This window comes from Thermobia domestica, chromosome 8, assembly GCF_964235325.1.
Source record: "Thermobia domestica chromosome 8, izTheDome1.hap1.1, whole genome shotgun sequence".
Lineage (NCBI taxonomy): Eukaryota > Metazoa > Arthropoda > Insecta > Zygentoma > Lepismatidae > Thermobia > Thermobia domestica.
In genome coordinates, this window is record NC_137461.1 from 288,987,213 (window position 1) to 289,005,045 (window position 17,833).

Consider the following 17,833-nt stretch of genomic DNA (forward strand, 5'->3'; position numbering starts at 1 on the left):
ACCTTAGTGAGGCTCAGAAACACAAATTTGAGCGTTTTAGTCATTTCCGATCAGAAGTTACAGAGGGCATAGCTCAGCATCCGTTCTCTATGCACTATATACTTTATACCACTTGCACTAATAGGAATTAGAAACACAAAAGATTATTTTTTTCTATAGAAAGTACAGATGATACTTATTATTCTTTCAAAATTACGTTCCCTTTGACACAACAAATTTTTCAATATTTCTTCCGAAAATATAATTTTGGTTTAATTCATCGACTTGGACTAAAAAGATCCAAATATTTCGTAACCCCAAATGTGTATTTGCGTCACTGCTACGTGGTAAAAAAAAAAAAAAAAAAAAAGGACTGTCCACATATCTATAGTGCAATTTTGAATTTATTTATTTATTTATTTTTTCATTTTCGATAGAGCTCCGAGAAAATGAACATAACTTAAGATTCAACTATGGCCGTATCTTCAACATGAATGGCGTGCATTACAAACCATTCCATTTTCCTTCCTATCACATATTGATAAGTGTTCAGACAAACACTTAAATCTCGAATGCGACCGCACGAAGATTTTGGCATAATTTGTCGTTTCCACATGGAATAACTCTATAGGTATTGTCTACATGTTCAGCCGAATCTCCATGGAAGTTATTCCCTTCATCACCTTCGTTTGAGTCGTCTAAATTTTTGTCAGCTTCCGTGTTGGAAATAATTAAAAGGTTTACAGCTTCAGATGACAAATTCTTCATTTTCTTATGAAATGATTTGCCCAAAGAAGAAATGAAAGGATCTGTTGTTGCCAAAAGCCTTCGGAACTTATCATCCATGTTTTCAATACGAAAACAGTTTCGAGAGAAATTCTGACAAGCTGACAAGAATTCAGACGGTTTAGACGATGAATTCGATAAAGATTCGGCTGAACGTGTAGTCATTTATATGGTTGAGGATGAAGCCTTCGCAAAAGGAGAACAACAACAATGGTTTCGATGAAAATATCTTCAGTAAATTGTCCACTGATTTCGCGTGTTTATTCTTTATATAATTCCTCCTGTACCATTACCACGCTAAATAAACACAAAAAATGAATTGAATTCAGGCCTGGTCATACCGAAAGTGAAAATGTTTACTATTTGCCTAAACAAACAGCTAAATTTCCGTATTTTGTTTTGTTTAATCTTGTTCTTGAGGTGAGAGATAGAGACTGGGCGAGACAAAATCAAATCTGTCTCGCCTCGTGAACAGAACTGGTGATATTCAAGAAACACTTCACATTTGTTTCGAGATAATACATTAACGACATCTCAAGATAGACTAGTTTTTCCTCTTGCCGCATCTCGTGAGCATCACTAGTTAATATAAAAACTACTAATACTATAGAATTAAACTCATTTGAACCAGACACTACACGAAACTTGAGCAAATATCGAGTCGAATTGGAGATTTTTTGAACCGAGTTCTCGAGTGGATATAAAATATTTTTATTTCGAGTGAAGCCACATTTAAAGAAAATTTGTTTGAACTTGCTCGTCCCCAACCCTCGAACAGAATGAGTCCAGAAAAGGTAAATCAACATTGTGCGTTCGTGCTGTACTTTGCAGTAAGGAACAATGCTGTCATAATTATGAACTCCCCACAGGTGTTAATGTTCTACAAAATTGATACCTTAGAAGTGCATGGTTCTCATCGAAACATCCCTTCCACACATCATCATCACCTGAAATCGTAGAGACAATCGCAGACGAAGGCAAGTCAGTAACTAATAGTTTATTTCTAAACTTTTGGGCTAGCATTTATTTGAACATTTACTATAAATTATGTCGACTAGTGGAAATAAAAAAAAATACCATTTTCATTTGTATTATGAAATTTGTATTGTTTTTTTTTTTATGTTTTACTGTTATTTTGGTAGTTTCAAAGTATCTAGTTAACGGGGTAATGTTGTGACTTTTCGGCAACACTGATAGTTGCTTAGTTAGCTGTTCTTGTTTCTTGAAATGGTTAGGTTTAAGTTAACAAGGTTAATCAAAATCTAGTTATTTTAGGAGATTTCCTCATGACGAAAGATTCAAGAAATAAAGATTGTGTTAGTTTTACTTTGTCAATACTTTCCCAAAATGCAATAAAATAGATTCTTCCATTATCTACACTGTTTTCTTTATTTTCTCTTTGGGGTCGTGAGCCAAGATCTTTGGTCATAAAGTTCTTGAGGAGGGGGAGGCAAATAGGGGGGGGGGAAACGACACGTTTTGTTTTGTGTATACACCCTCCTCCTGATGATGAAACAACATGTTGACAAATCATAAAAGCAGGATACCAAATACCAGTACAATACTTTTTTTTTTTTTTTTATTTCTTTATTGAAGACATATTTGGAAGCTGTCTTTTCGGAAAATTTCGTAGACGGAAACAATGAACTTAGGTAACATTGCATATTCGCGGCTGCGGTTTCCAGTCTTCTGTTATTGCACCCTCGGCAAAAATATCCTAGTTCAAAAATATACGGCTCGCTTTGATTTTTCCTTCAGTGCAGAAATTCGAGGCGTCGGTCAGAGGATACCATATCTTCTCTCTCTCTCTCTCTCTCTCTGTTTCTGTCTGTCTCTGACACTCTGACTTTCTTCTTCCTATTTTCAATGCATTATATATATGTGTTTAGTTCCAATGTGATGTAAAGCCTCTGGGTTTAGAACAGATTTGTTCCCACTGCCCACCAAATTGTTTTCTTACGGTAACTTGTTTTATGAAGGCAGAAAAAGGGCCTATTGGCTTGTTTAAGAAGGAAATTTTTTTAGTCAAAATAAAGCATTTGTGTCTTTCCGTAAACATAAATTTAGGATAAAGGATTTATGGCTGCAAGACTGATCCTCTCACCAAAACCAGAACTGATATCTGCTTAGCTTTTATTCGTCAGAAAAGGAGGGGTAGAAAAATGCTGTCGGTATTCCACTACTTTTTTTATGGTTTGGTTTGATTTTGAGGAAAAAACTAGTGTTTCAGATTGCAAACAGTTTGAAATATTATTTCAGATGAGCTTGGTTCGTTGCGTGAATTTCATTCCATTCCTCAGTTTGCGAAAGACATGCCGATGCCGATTTCATTCATACTTCACATAGACAGAGATTACAGAAAACTGGCATTTTTTAATACCGAGAATGTGGGGTGTAAAATCAAGCATTGTGAATCGGAATAGGTGGATAAGCATTGTGTAACAATGCAACTATGAAACAAAACTATGTAAACTTTGAGTATACATTATTTTAAAAGGGTCGAATGAAGACTAGATTATTCCAGTATTGATTTGCGAGACCGCGAGACCAACGCGAGAAGTCTCGCGCGAGACCGCGAGACGAGACTTCCAAAATTTTGCGAGACGCGAGACGAGAACTTAGGTCTGCGAGACGAGACGAGACGCGAGACGAGAACAGCTTTTGATTTTGCGAGACGAGACGAGACTTGTTTCAGTTCTCGTCTCGTTTGGTCTCGCGCCCATGCCTACCGCTAATTTTGCAGTAATTATGTGATATCTTCAAATAGATAAAATATAATCGAAATGTGGGACAAGAGCGCCCTAGACAGCGTCATTTTACATGAGATAACGTTATCACGACTCACTTATCTGCTTTTGATTTCGAGCAATTTTGAAAATTGGTCAATAATTTTCGCGTTTCTAAACGGCTGAAAACTGAAAGCCACTAGGTGACTTGTGATAACGGTACCTCACGCAAAATAATATTGTCTAGGGCGCTCTTGTTCCACATTTCGATTATCTTTTATCTATTTGAAGATATCACATAATTACTGTAAAATTAGCGGTATTTTAATTTCGCCGGGATGAGGCCTCTTAAAAAGCCATATGAATAGAACAGAGAATAGGACTAGTAAGAGGAAAAATATACCAGACACTTGACGTCCGGTTTTGAGACCGTGCCGGACACCGGACAAGGAAGTCAAAAACTGAACTGTGCGGTAAAATACAGGACGGTAGGCAATTCTATCTGTAAGATGGATGACTAAGAAACAGGAATACTTCGTGCAATATTGGATCTCATGGCTTCGTATCATAAATTTACTGCACTCGGTCACAATACTAAAAAACAGGCCTCAAATTTGAATTACTCGTAAGTTGTTTTTACGTTTCTTTTATTTGAGTGATATAATAAATATCTTCAACCATATTTGGTCCCACTATGTCGCACATATAGTTTGCAAATGAGAGTCAACTTGTTAAGAACAGGGAGAACAGACGTAAACAGGGTGTCCATAAAAGGGTCTTGTGACGCAAAGACCGTCAATAAAATTGCATGTGGACAGAGAGAAAACATACTTGAAACATTTTAAACGAATTATAACTAAATTAACAATTTGTCCAAAAAAGTATATAATTTATACAAGAAAACCAACTTGATCCATTGCTTATCCAAGAAGGGGGAGTAAAGGAGACAGGACCATATTAAATAAATAACATTAAAATGGAATTGGTGTTTTAGAAGAGATGCGCCAGCAGAAAAATACAGGAGTGCTTTGATTTATGTTTGGCTTGGGTTTAATATCACTTTCACCATTACGGCTGTATGACAGGTGGACCTGCAGCCTAACGTGGGATCCGAATTGCATACGCTGCCTCTGAGAATCGAACCCGTTGTCTCTGACCCCGAAGGCGCGTACACTTTTTTCCACGACGGACCTAAAGTGACTCATGAAAACTTAAGGGATGGGCATTCCTGCGTAGAGCGATAAAACGTTATATAATTGTCATGAGGTGGCTACACACACAATAGGAAAAAAAGTGCAGCAATGAAGGAAGAGATACCTTTTCGCGTTGTGCATTGACAAGAGCTAAACTTCCATACAAACATCAACACTATTTTTTTTAAAAAATTACAATGAACTAGTCATAAACCATTTCATCACTCACGAGCGCCAAACTAAGGCAAAAGGATCAGAAATGGCGATCCAGGCATCGCTGAAGATTTTTGTATTAAAATCCTGATCACACGCCCATCGTGTTACACAATACCTGACAACAAACCACGAAACTCCCAGGCCCGACTCTATCATGCATTTACATAGTTGACCTTCTATTTGAATACTACATTCATAAATCATGTTTAGGTCGCATTAGTTTGGGACGGTCACATAGACAGTGTTAAAGCAAATGGTCAAACAAATCCCAGCATGAATTGCTTGATTGTTATCAAATACAGGAACTGAATTCTTGAATAGTAGCGAACATCTGTTCCACTTAGTTAGTTATCACAGTTTGATATGATTTTTTTTTTTAAAACAAGTGTAGAAGGAAGATCAAGAAATAAAGATTAAAGAGTTAGTTGCACTGGAATTGCAAACTGGTATATTGAGATTGAGGCTCGATATTGAATTCTATAAAAATGATTATCGTCTTTCTTCTGTAGATGTATTTGCTTTATCTTTCACTAATATGATATATATTATTATTTAAAGAAAATAAACAGACGCAACGAGATTGTATTTGTAGTATTTAGGCTTTTCTGAGTACGAGTTCTTTTTCCCTCCCTTTCGTTGTCTTTTAAGATTTTTTTTTGGAAAAAGGGGGGTAGCAAATGATCCCATTGCAAGGCGCGGCAAATTGCCTAGGGTCGGCCCTGCCCACTCCCGAAATTTGTGCAGAAAAGGCACCGCTGCCATCAGTGATATTTTACAGCAATATATATCACGAAGCGCGTGATTGACATCACACAGTGTTATTATTATTGATCATTATTGTAATAACAATCATCATACACAGTGAGCATGAATTTTCTCGGAGTTCTTTTGTTTGCTCCCACTTTCTTCATACCGTCATTATTATCCATTCCAATCATCACCGCTTTCCTTAGCCTTGGTGTTTAATATACGAGAGAATTAAAACTTAAAGAAAAAAAATCGCTATTTTACTATGAACTATATTATTTTATTTTATGCATGGGTGTAATTTAACACCAAAACAACGCCAATACGAATGTCAGTTATCCCTTGTACATTTACTAAAAGATTTTTAAAGTTCTTCTTCTAATAAAATTTTGCTGATCAATGGCAATAACAGCTCATATTGCTCGAGGAAATCATCTGACATAATGAAAGACTTCCCCACTCCAATGTAGTAAACTTTTTCAGGAAATTTATTAAAAAAAACAAAACAAAAAAAACTGCCGCTACGGGACGAAGATACTTTTTCCTTCCCGCCCAGCTTCAAGCTATTGTAATTGCGTGATTGCCATTGAGTCCTGTTAGACGTTTGGACTATGAGCTAGATAATTACACTTAAAAAAACCTTTCTAACCAGGCCGCTATCTACGAGGGGCCGCCCCCCCCTAAAATTTTACTGGCCTCCCTAAAATTTTCACGGTAGACTTGTAAATGAACTATAATATGGTTGGATCTTCCCCGCTAACTTCTATCGCCGAATACTTTTTTGGGCTGGCTACGGCCTGTTTCTAACTTCCAATTAGCAATCATTTACATAAAAAATACATTACAAACACAACAAAAGTTGTTCTATTAAGAAATCGCAATTGCAAAATTTTATATTCACTTCGGAAATATTTTACTGCGATTATTACTCTAATAACATTTAAGCCGTTGTATTTTAACTTTTCTTCCCCTCATTCTAAAATGATCATTAGTTACTCCAGTCAAAGTTTGGTTAAGTGTACATACTCCGTTTCCTGTAGTACGTTCATATCGAATATGATTCTACAAACTTGAGATAGGGTAATGTTATGAGTTACGAATCCATTTACATGAAATATTAATTTTTTTTTTTTTTTAAGAAACAGAATATTTTTTATTATTATCATTTTGTATTAAAATATGTGCACCAAAGATAAGCATAACATTTCGACTGTTGGAGGATCTTCTGAATGTACTAATTGATGCCTTGTGGCCTTTTTGGAACTTTTGTGTGTAATATATTGAAAATAAAATCAGTACCACCGCAAGCACAAGAACAATTAAGTGCGTACGGTGACTCAGTGGTAGAGCCCTTATCTTTGGTGCCTGGGGTCCCTGGTTCGAGCCGTGGACAAGTAAGTTTGTGGTGGACAACATCGTGTCCGTGAGTTTTCTCCCACTTTCTCATTCCACCAATTCTTCCATCATCATTCACTTGTTTTAATCATCGTCTTCCTTAACCTAACAGGCATAATCGTGGGACATTAAACTCAAAGATTTCATTTCCTTTTATTTCTCAAGAAAAAATCTACTTGTCAACACGTGTTATTTATTCAATACTGCAAGGAGAATGTCGGCGTTGTAAACTGACAAAATGACCAAACTTTTCCCTATTGCAGCCTCTGGTAAAAAACAGATTGTACGCTACAAAAACAATAAAGTTCTAGTACCTTCAATATAAAGTAGATTCCCTTTAAACATGTCTGTATCGGCGAACACTGTTGCTGTTAAGGCCAGTGATAATGAAATGTTTCAGTTTTACGTCCCACGCTTATGCCGTGTGGGCCAAAGGAAATGGTGATGATGAATTGAATGCTGGAATGAAGAAAGTGGGAGGAAACGGAAGACCTTTAGGAAAACCCACGTACACGGTGTTTGTCCACCACAAAGTCCACTTGGTGCAAGTTGGGGTCGAACCAGGGACCCCACGCACGAGAGGTGAACGCTCTACTACTGAGTCACTGCCACCCTAGGGTCAGTGATTTCAGATTTCCTCTGGGGATAATTTCAATACACTGCGGGTACTGGGAATCCACATTGAGATGACTGGCGGATATAACTCTGGGGGATTTTGCCCCTTTGTCAATCCTTGAAAACATCACTGGCCGGGGTCATGCTCCTTTATTTCTACTTAATAAAGTAACCAAACAAAATTAAAGTGCTTGACATCACCTAATTAAAATATAGACATAGATTTAATATATTAGTTGATGAGAAGTAGGTCTATTTTAGGAAAATGCTATGAGGAAGAATTCATAATTACTTAAAAACCTTAATTTAGTTTTGCCAATTGTCTCTTTCAAACTTCCAGAACTTTTCTTGTGATGATGGTTACTAACGAGTCAGTGAACGTCCATTTTCGAAAATAAATAACTGAAGAATGAATCAAGAAATTAGCATGGCAAAATCACGATTAAACCATCTATGTTAGCAAAAAATATAAATATAAATTTCTGTTATCTAATAGGCCTATACGGTTTTGCCACACCAACATATAAGACATTACTTTATAAAGTTAATTTTGCAATATAAAAGCGTATGGATAAGGAATGTAGCTTTGTTTGTTATCGTCGTCATATCAGCTAACAGAATTAGTTGGAACTTCAAAATTGGAGACTTTTATTATTATTATTATTATTATTATTATTATTATTATTATTATTATTATTATTATTATTATTATTATTATTATTATTATATTGAGACTAAGGGAGACGGTAATGATGAGATGAATATTACTGTTAGAATGAAGAAAGTGGGTGGAAACGGGAGAACCCACGCACACTAGAAATCTGCACATGCTCTGCCCCACAAAGCATATATCACTTCGGGCCCGGGCCGGGCATGGAATTTTTAAATATACAACCATATTTCTTGGGCCTAGCTTTGTAAATATACTGTACAACGATATATATTGCACCGTTCTTTCTGGAGAACTTTTAAAGTACAACTGCAAAATTAAACTTCTAATTGCTGTAAATAAAAATACAATTTTGCGTTGATTATTAAGTTTCTATCATATGGACTTATTTGATTATCGCACGAGCTCCGACCGGGCTCAGGCCTAAATGCTAAAACATATTTCGGACTCGGATCGGGCCTCACATTGTAAATTCACGAGCTAAAAATTCCGGTCCGTGCAGACCTCTAACGCACTGTAAAAATTAAAACATAATTTAACACTTTTAGTACAGATGTTAAGGGGAAAACTGATGAAATAGTGTTTATAAAGTGTGCTTCGCATGTCCAAAAGCGTTAATTCTCTGAAAACATTAGCTAGTATCTCGGCAAACAGTTCGAAAACAACATTTTGCAAGTTCATCTGGGACATAACTTGGGAAAACACAGTACCTAAAGGGGTGAATATGTGCCATCTGGAGGTGTTCAAAGAGTGTCGGTAATATGTAAAGTGTCTTATTGTGTCTAAAAGTAGTTTCTTTATTTTTTGTGGTGTTTGTCCAACACAAAGCTCGCTTGGTGAAACTGGGATCGAGCCAGGGACCCTACGCATCAGACGTGAGCGCTCTACCACCAAGCCATTGCACATATCGTTGTTTTTATTATTCACTATAAAATATGATAGAGCCTCTCTATTTTATTTTTCTTCTAGGAGCCCCAAAAGATATTTATTCGACCCTGAAATTTGCTAATACTGAAGGAAATTATAGAGATTTAGCAAGTGAAACGAAAGAAATTCCTGTTGATACTCAGCTTTTGGTGAAATATGCCTTCAATGTGTTCCACAGATAAATATCTACACCCTCAACAGATGTCGATCAAAGTTTAGAAAAGCAAATTGACAAATATATTATGCGGATTCGCAATCATTTATTTAAATCATGAACAAGTTTAGTGCTCGTGAGGCAACACACCCCTCTGACGTAGCAACGCGTGGGAGAATATGCTTTACCATATAAATACTTATTCGTAAAGGATGCAGAGCTGAACTGGAGATAAGTACTTACCAATGTTCACTAGCTTGATCCCATCAGCCGCAATGGCGTTTAGAGCCGTCGTTACATTTTCGAGGTACTGATGTTGATTAGCAGGCCGAGGAATTTTACGAAGTTTTCTTTTCTGAAGAATTTCTACCAAAGCAACAAGCTTCGTACCGTCACAGAAATCTGTTGCAAGGTCACGCACTGCCAACCCCACCGTTTTCAGGTGTTCGTTCACCCAATTGCGGAAAGTGTTCGCTTGTATTTCGACCCATAAGTCCTCGTTCCCTTTAATTTGCATCCCCCGAGCCGCATGTCCCTCGGGACTTCGGGCGACCAAACCCACTTGCGATATTCTTTGCTGTTGCGACATTGCGCGCGGCACTCTCTTTCTCCTCCAACACTCAATCACACACTGCCCGCTTCCGATCCGATTCCACCTGCCTCTGCTGCCAGGGCGGTGTCTAGGTGGCAGCACCTACATTCCACAACACAACCTACTCAAACGTTACGTATAACTTTCACTGGTTGAAATGGACAATGACAATATTATACGAACCATCTGACAATAAAGCTGAAAACAAAATTGTTAATCAGAGCGATAGGTGTAAAAAACAGATACAGACAACATGGACAAAAGTAAAGAAACAGTGGGATACTAACACTTCTTCATAATCTGCTTGAAATCAGAAGATACGTCGAAATGTGTACCGGAGGTACGCTTAAATGCATCAATACATTTGTTTACCTCTCGAAATGTATCAAATAATGCACACAAACATAATCTACAGTTATAAATTTATTATTTTTGAAGTGTTATAAGTACGACCTGCTTCACTTGATTCATTCCTATCTCTGGCGGAGAATTAATTGTTGCGGACAGATACATCGTACTATTTCACAACAAGACAATCAAAATTATATGTTGATACTATACTACCTAATTCTTCTTCTTCTTCTTCTTATTATTATTATTATTATTATTGATATTAATATTTAAATTGGAACGATTAGCGGATAGAAGAAAATTGCTTTACTCGAAATTTAAACAAAATACTATAGTAGACAACCGTTGTCAGGGCCGGATTAACACATCTGGAGGCCCGGGGTTAGAAAAAAATATATGGCCGCTGCTGACTTGGTTTAATACATTTCTGAGAAAGTACAGTAGAAAAGTTAAGAGAATACATGTAATTCTACGTCATCAACCATGTCATGCATTAGATCATATAATATCTCACGGAACTTTCCAAATAAATAAAAACACACACAAGATTCCCCTATTATATAAATGTAATAAATAAAAAAAAATGATGGTAATTTTATGTTGTATGATTCTTTTTAGAAGGTCAGTTGAGATTTTGATCAGAGTGGAGGCCCTCGTATACATGGAGGCCCGGGGCTACAGCCTCCTAAGCCCCCGCTTAATCCGGCCCTGACCGTTGTAATTCGGCCATTATATGTATATATACAGTTCTAATATACATGTACGGTACAAGGCCTAAAATATTATTTCTACTGAGTCCATAGAAAACATATTTTAGTCTCTAGGCTTTTAACAAATTATAATACAGTATATTTTCCACTATCTGGCCTAGTTTTAAAAAAAAAATCTCCCTTACACAAAATGAGAGACAATTATTAATACTTGAATGATCGAACACCTTCATAAAATACGACTTTTCTAAAGAGAAGCACTCATCTAGCAGAGAATTTTTCAAAAACTAGAAAGTGTAAGTTCTCTTTTCAAAATTTATTTCTTGGGCATACCTTTCCGTATTAGTGTAATTTCTATAGCCCTATATAGAAGAAGTCCTGACTGTCTGAGTGACAGATTGATCAACACCTAGGCCAAACCACTTAAGCCAGGAATTTGAAATTTGAACAGGACATAGGATTTGTGATGTAAGATCCCACCAAGGAAAGATTTTTGAAAATTCCACGGAATCCTTAAATGTTAGGTATACAAAGTTCTCATTTAAAATAATTCAGACATGTCTTTCAGCGCTTTTTGATACTTGGCCTAGAAGGGAAGAAGAGGGGGTCGGAAGGAAAAAAAAGGGGGGGAATTACAATTATTATAATACGACGTCCATATCCTGTAGTCTTAGTGTTTGACATGAACTTTGGTTATTGGATTTCTCATTTAAATTAATTAGACACGTATTTCGCCGTAAAGTAAGATCTTACCTTATTAAGAAAAAATAGCCCTATGTTCTTTCGATAATGTTTTGTTTACTTTAAAATTGTATGTATGCACAGTGTATATCAAGGTTTCTAAACATGTGACATGTGAGCCACTGCAGTGTAGTAGGCCTACGCACAACTTATAGTGTATAGGCCCTACTAGTGGAAAAGCTTGAAAACCTGTGTATATCATTTTATATTCCCTGTCAATTAAGTTAAACGTTACTACATTTATGTTGAAATGTGTACATTAATGTCAGTGGCGGAAAGAGATTGTAAAAACTTGGGGGCAGCCGGAAGCCAGACTATGATATTATTTTACTATAACTTCCAAAAATATGTGAATAATAGCTTAAATTAATTTTGTCACTCAAAAACTGAGGCGGCTCCGGGCTAGATCCGCCTCTGAATAATGTTATTCTGGATTTACCTTTTCTATAATGAATTTTTAAAACATACAATGCAGTACATAACAAACATACATACAGAGGTAATAGTCTGTACTACGAAGTCAGAATATATAAAGAGGTATATATTCTGAAATATGTAAAGAGGTTTTGTTATAAAAAGAGTGTTTTTAGTAGTATGAGTGGAACAGGAAGTGAGAATTGTAGACCTCCAGCCCTTCGGCTTTTTCATTATTTACTCTAGCCTTTTACCACATTAGGCCGGGTAGTCGTGAGTCTACTGTAATAGTATTTCTTACAGAACAAGGTTTTATTTCACTCCAAAATGTATTTGAGGAATTAACACAGACTAAACTGCCAACAGAATTGCCTATCAGACGATATCTAAAACATGGGTGAACTAGTTTGCCATGAGACACGTACAATTCCTCGGCCTCCCCTTGGTTCCCATATCCAAAACAAGACGAAAAGTATGTTTTCAAATTTCAGATGAGACAAGCTAATTTGCGAAACACCAAAACATCCTTGAAAATGATTCTTAAGACTAGTGCTGTCCATGCAGGGTTGGCAAAAACCATGGTTTTTATTTAAAAAAAAACGGTTTTTTTGGTTTAAACTAGGTTTTTTTTTTGGTTTAAACCAGGTTTTTATGGTTTAAATGATTTGCTCTATATATTCATATCATATATGGACAGAAATAAGTTTGTTTCGCCTTGATGTTATTATGCAACAACCGGGTTATGCTGGAAGGGATCACATAAGCTTAAAGCGGAATAAAAACCGCTTCTCGAGTTACATCCGAGAGAAATTGTCCTCCATTTGAACTCGGAACCAGGACTAATTGGCCACAAATGCGATACGTCTGCCGACTCACTCCCGAAGGAATCCTGATAAAAAAAAATACGTTGTACTGATCTTTACATGGTTCTTAATATAACTGTCAATAGTCATTTCAGAAGGACAAAAAGATGAACCGTTGCACAAGTGAAACCATTACACAGAATTACATATGAACAATTTCAAAGTACTACGGAGTACAGAAGAACTAATTTAGTTCAAGTTAGTTAACAACGACTTTTATTGGTCCAAATTAAAGAAATACACCGACTTAATCTGCATATCAATAACAAAAGTGAATAAAGATACGAATTATTTGAGTCCACTTTGGCTCAGACTCATTTATACATAAATAGATACCAAAGATACTTATTTCACTAAATGCCTCTCGTGGGGTCTGTATGACCCCCCCACACACACACACACAAAGTACGGCATTTTCGATGTATTTTATCAATAGTAAACATTGAAACGAAACAATATTTAGAATTTTTCTTCGATTGCAATTACATAATAATAACAACTACAAAAAAAATCACAAAATAAACATTTATAAACTTATAAAAAAAAGTTGCTTTTGTAGTATAATCTTTTGGAGTAATGAATGGGGAATTTAGGTCTGAATATAATACGAATAATATACGGGAGTGAAACGTGATAACCCACAAATGTATGTTCGTCAAGATTTTACATACACTTACACTTTTACGAACTTTTTTTTTTTTTGGTTTAAACCAGCCAACCCTGTGTCCATGAGACAAGAAATTTCTCGTTTAGTCTCGAAAATGAAATATTAAAATATCAATGTTGCAATTATTTGATGCTTCATAAAAAGAGTTCTCCATCTTAATTCGACAACTACGGGTGTAATGCTCGCAGCTTCGACTGAGAAACTTTGATTCTTATACTTCACAAAATCACATTTTTTCTTAGAATACGGATGCTGTCCGAGAATTTGTTCCTCCGATTCTAACCTTGCATATGTGAATGTATCCCTTTCTATTCCCATATTTGAATCTCTCTTTCACAATGTCGTCCATCACGAACTCACATGGCCTGGGATCAAACGTCCCACTTTTGACACCAGATGTAAGTCTCTACTAATGGCCATAGTAACTTTCTCTAGGTTTACTTTCAGAAGACTGCGGACATCTAGGCACTTGAAATAGGAAACACACACACTAAAAGAGCTGTTTTCGTCCTAGAAATGTCAATGTTCCAAGATTCCCCTCACAGTAGGCGACCAATCAGGAAAAGTGGATGATATGCTGCTAAAAATTGAGAGAGACCGGCATGTAAACAATCATAACATCGCCAATGACCAAATAGCGTTAAACCATTTGGAGAAATCTGGCTACAGATATCATTAACTCCCTTTGTTATATGCAACCCACATTACTTTACTGAATTCCTGGTTGCAGTATAATTTAGGATAGGTTTTATCGCGTTGCACGAATTATTTTACTTTTATAATAATAATAATAATAATAATAATAATAATAATAATAATAATAACTTTTTTAAATATGTATCAACTTTCCTTCGGAATGGCTTATTTTAGTGAAAACCGCATCGAAATATCAGCAACGGTATTTCAGATAATCGGGAACAACCATATACATAAACATATATATATATATATATATACGATTGAATATCAAACAAGTTTTGCAATCTAACTAATTCTATGGCCTATGGAACCCGGAGGTTCAATGCCACGTTCACAAAGGCTCTCCACTGACTTCTATCCGTAGCCAACTGGATCCAATTTCTACTTTGTATTCCTATTTCTGCGAGATCCATCTTAATATTGTCTTCCCATCTGCGCCCGGGTCTTCCTAATGGTCGTTTTCTGATTGGTCTGCCAGTCAAGACTTTGAAAGTATTTCTACTTTCTTCCATCCTAGCTATATGGCCTGCCCACTTAAGCCTCCTAGACTTGATGATCCTACGTATAAATTATGTAGTTCCTCGTTATGAAGTTTTCGCCATTCCTCATTCCCTTTTCTCTTGGGTCCGAATATTCCATTCAATTCTAGGCCCTGGTTACCATCTTTGATTTTCCTTATAGCGTATTCCAGCACAAAGTTAAATAATAATGGCGACAACGCATCTCCTTGTTTCAGGCCATTGTCGACGTGAAAGCTCGTGAACAAAAAGTTTCCTACCCAGACTTTACTTTGGGATTGATTTAAATATATCTTAGTTAATCTAATTAGTTTTTTCGGTATTCCAACTTCTGTAAGAATGTTGTACAATGTTTCTCTCCTAACCGAGTCGTAAGTTTTTCTAAAATCAATAAATAGTTGATGTACTGGAGTATTGTATTCCCACTTCTTTTCGAGTATTTGGCGAATGGTAAATAGTTGATCGATTTCGTCTAAATCCGCACTGATAATCTCCAATAATTTCATCTATATATGGGGTCAATCTTGCTAATAGAATGTTTGAAAGGATTTTATAGGATGTTGACAGAAGAGAAATGTCTCGATAATTATTACAGTCAGTTTTGTAACCTTTCTTGTGAATTGGAACAATTATTGATTCTTTCCACTCTTGTGGCAATTCTTCTTTGTTCCAAATGAGAAGAATAAGTTTGTGAATCTTGTTCCACAATTTTTCGCCTCCAACTAAAATTAACTCAACCTGAATTTTGTCTACATCCGGAGATTTACATTTTTAAAATTTCTTTATAGCAATTTCCACTTCGATTCGGTTAGATTCTGGAATATGGTGTTCTGCGGTGTGTATTTTCCTTTCTCCACGCACATAAGTTTTTGGCTGCGTGTTAAACAAATCGTCAAAGAAATCTTTCATTTTATTTAAGATGCTATCCGTATCAGTGAGAACTGTTCCGTCAGCTTTCTTTAATATATAAGCACGGGGTTGATAACCTTTCTTAAATTCGTTGATCCCCTTATACATGTCCCGAATGTTTTTATTTTTAGTATTATCTTCAGGTTCCTTAATTTTAGCTTTCAAAAAATTGCGTTCCTTTGTTCTAAAATTTTTGAAAGTTTGCGGTCTGATGTCTACGAAATTTTGTGTAGTTATTTCATTCGGATTTTGTAGCCAATGTAATTTTGCTTGTTTTCTCTTGTTTGCTATTTTAATGCATTCCTGATGGAACCATGGTTTGTTCCTGCGTATTTCCCACGTGTCCCAATTTTTCTTTTGCTAAAATTTTAATACTATCTCTAATTTCCATCCAAATATCCTCAACACTAATGCACTCCGAATTTTCTAAAACCGAGAATATATTCGAAACTTCAATCTGGTATTCCTCTTTTCCCTGGCTCTCTTCTAATTTCTTTAAATTAAATCTTTCCGTTTTCGGATAATATCCAATATCCTTTATTCAACGATAATCTCTCTCTTATTACTGCTGCTACCAGGTAGTGATCAGTGTCACAATCAGTACCCTATACGACCGAATATCACTTATGCTAGAATGTCTTCTGTGTACTAAGATGTGATCAATTTGATTATGTGTTTTTCCGTCTGGTGAGGTCCAAGTGTATTTATGAACGTCGCGATGTGGGAATTTTTTACTCTTCACGATTAGGTTTTTGGATGTTGCAAGGTTCACGAATCTAACACCATTGTCGTTATTTTCCTTATGCAGACTTTCGTTCCCTATAATCGGTTTGAAAATATCCTCTCGTCCTACCTTCGCATTGAAATCCCCTAATAGAATTTTCATATGATATCACGGGAGTTGGTCAAATATCCGCCCGATTTCTTCGTAAAACTGTCTTTTATATCATCATCCTTATCTTCTGTTGGGGCATGTACCACTCTATAGAACTCTGACACCATGATGGTATTAGTCCTTCTGTACGTAGTCACCATGCCTAGCGACACATTTTTGCCAATGGTTCTTCACTTTCCGTAAGCCCGTTCTGTAAAAGTCTGCAGTATGGCTTTGAAACCGCAGTTCAACCTCAGAAATGACGTCATCCCTACTGTCAAAATGGCATCCTATGAAAGGACGCTTTATTTCTGGGAAGAGAAAAGAGTCACTTGGTGCTAGGTCCGGTGAGCATGGAGTGGGGCAATATTTCATATCGTAATTCCATTGCCTTCATCGTATATGCATGGGCGGAATGAGCTGATGCGTTGTCTACCAACTGCAGCACCTCTTTTGTGACCAATCCACGACGTTTCTTCTTCAGTTACTCTCATAACTTAGTCAGGAGATGAGAATAATAGGTACTACAGTAGTAATAGTTTGCTCCTGTGGTAGGTAATATGTCATGATGACCACTTCACAGTCCCAGGAAACAGAAAGGAACACTTTGACAGCAGACTTCAGCATTCGTACCTTTCTTGTCATGGGGTAGAAGGAGTGTTTCCATTCTTTGCTCATTTCCTTTGTTTCTGGGTCATAAAAATAAATCCAACTTTCATCACTTGACACTAGTCTGCCGAAAAGCTCTCTTCATTCACCTGACAGCGATACAACACTTCTCTTGCAGCGCCCTTGCGATTTCTCTTCTGGAAAAGTATGAGCAGTCGTGACACTTTCTGAAGATGAGCTGGTTGTAAATGATATTCCAGGCAGACCCTAACTCACAACTATTGCACATATAACACTTTCAATGGTTATCCTCCTGTCTTCCATTATGATCTAAACATTCTCCGTCAAGGCGGTATCAACAGTGAAAGAGGTCTTCCAGATTGAGAGGCGTTCGCGGTGGTCATGTGTCCACTTTGGAATTGCCGTTTCCAATTGGATTCCATCTCATAGAATGGGCTTTCATGCCCATGGACTTCTT

The 17,833-nt window shown here is 36.5% G+C and overlaps 1 protein-coding gene across 2 annotated transcripts in view; it reads right to left on the reverse strand.

Moving 5' to 3' along the window:
* The window catches only part of jbug (filamin-type immunoglobulin domains fbug), a 385,095-nt gene extending 375,052 nt beyond the window's left edge, over positions 1–10,043 (reverse strand). For both annotated transcript variants that reach the window (XM_081769953.1, XM_081769952.1), the window contains exon 1: positions 9,652–10,043. In XM_081769953.1, the coding sequence (XP_081626079.1) occupies positions 9,652–9,997 (346 nt within the window). In that variant the 5' untranslated portion in view covers positions 9,998–10,043. The remainder of the gene's footprint in view (positions 1–9,651) is intronic.
* Positions 10,044–17,833: the final 7,790 nt, after the last annotated feature.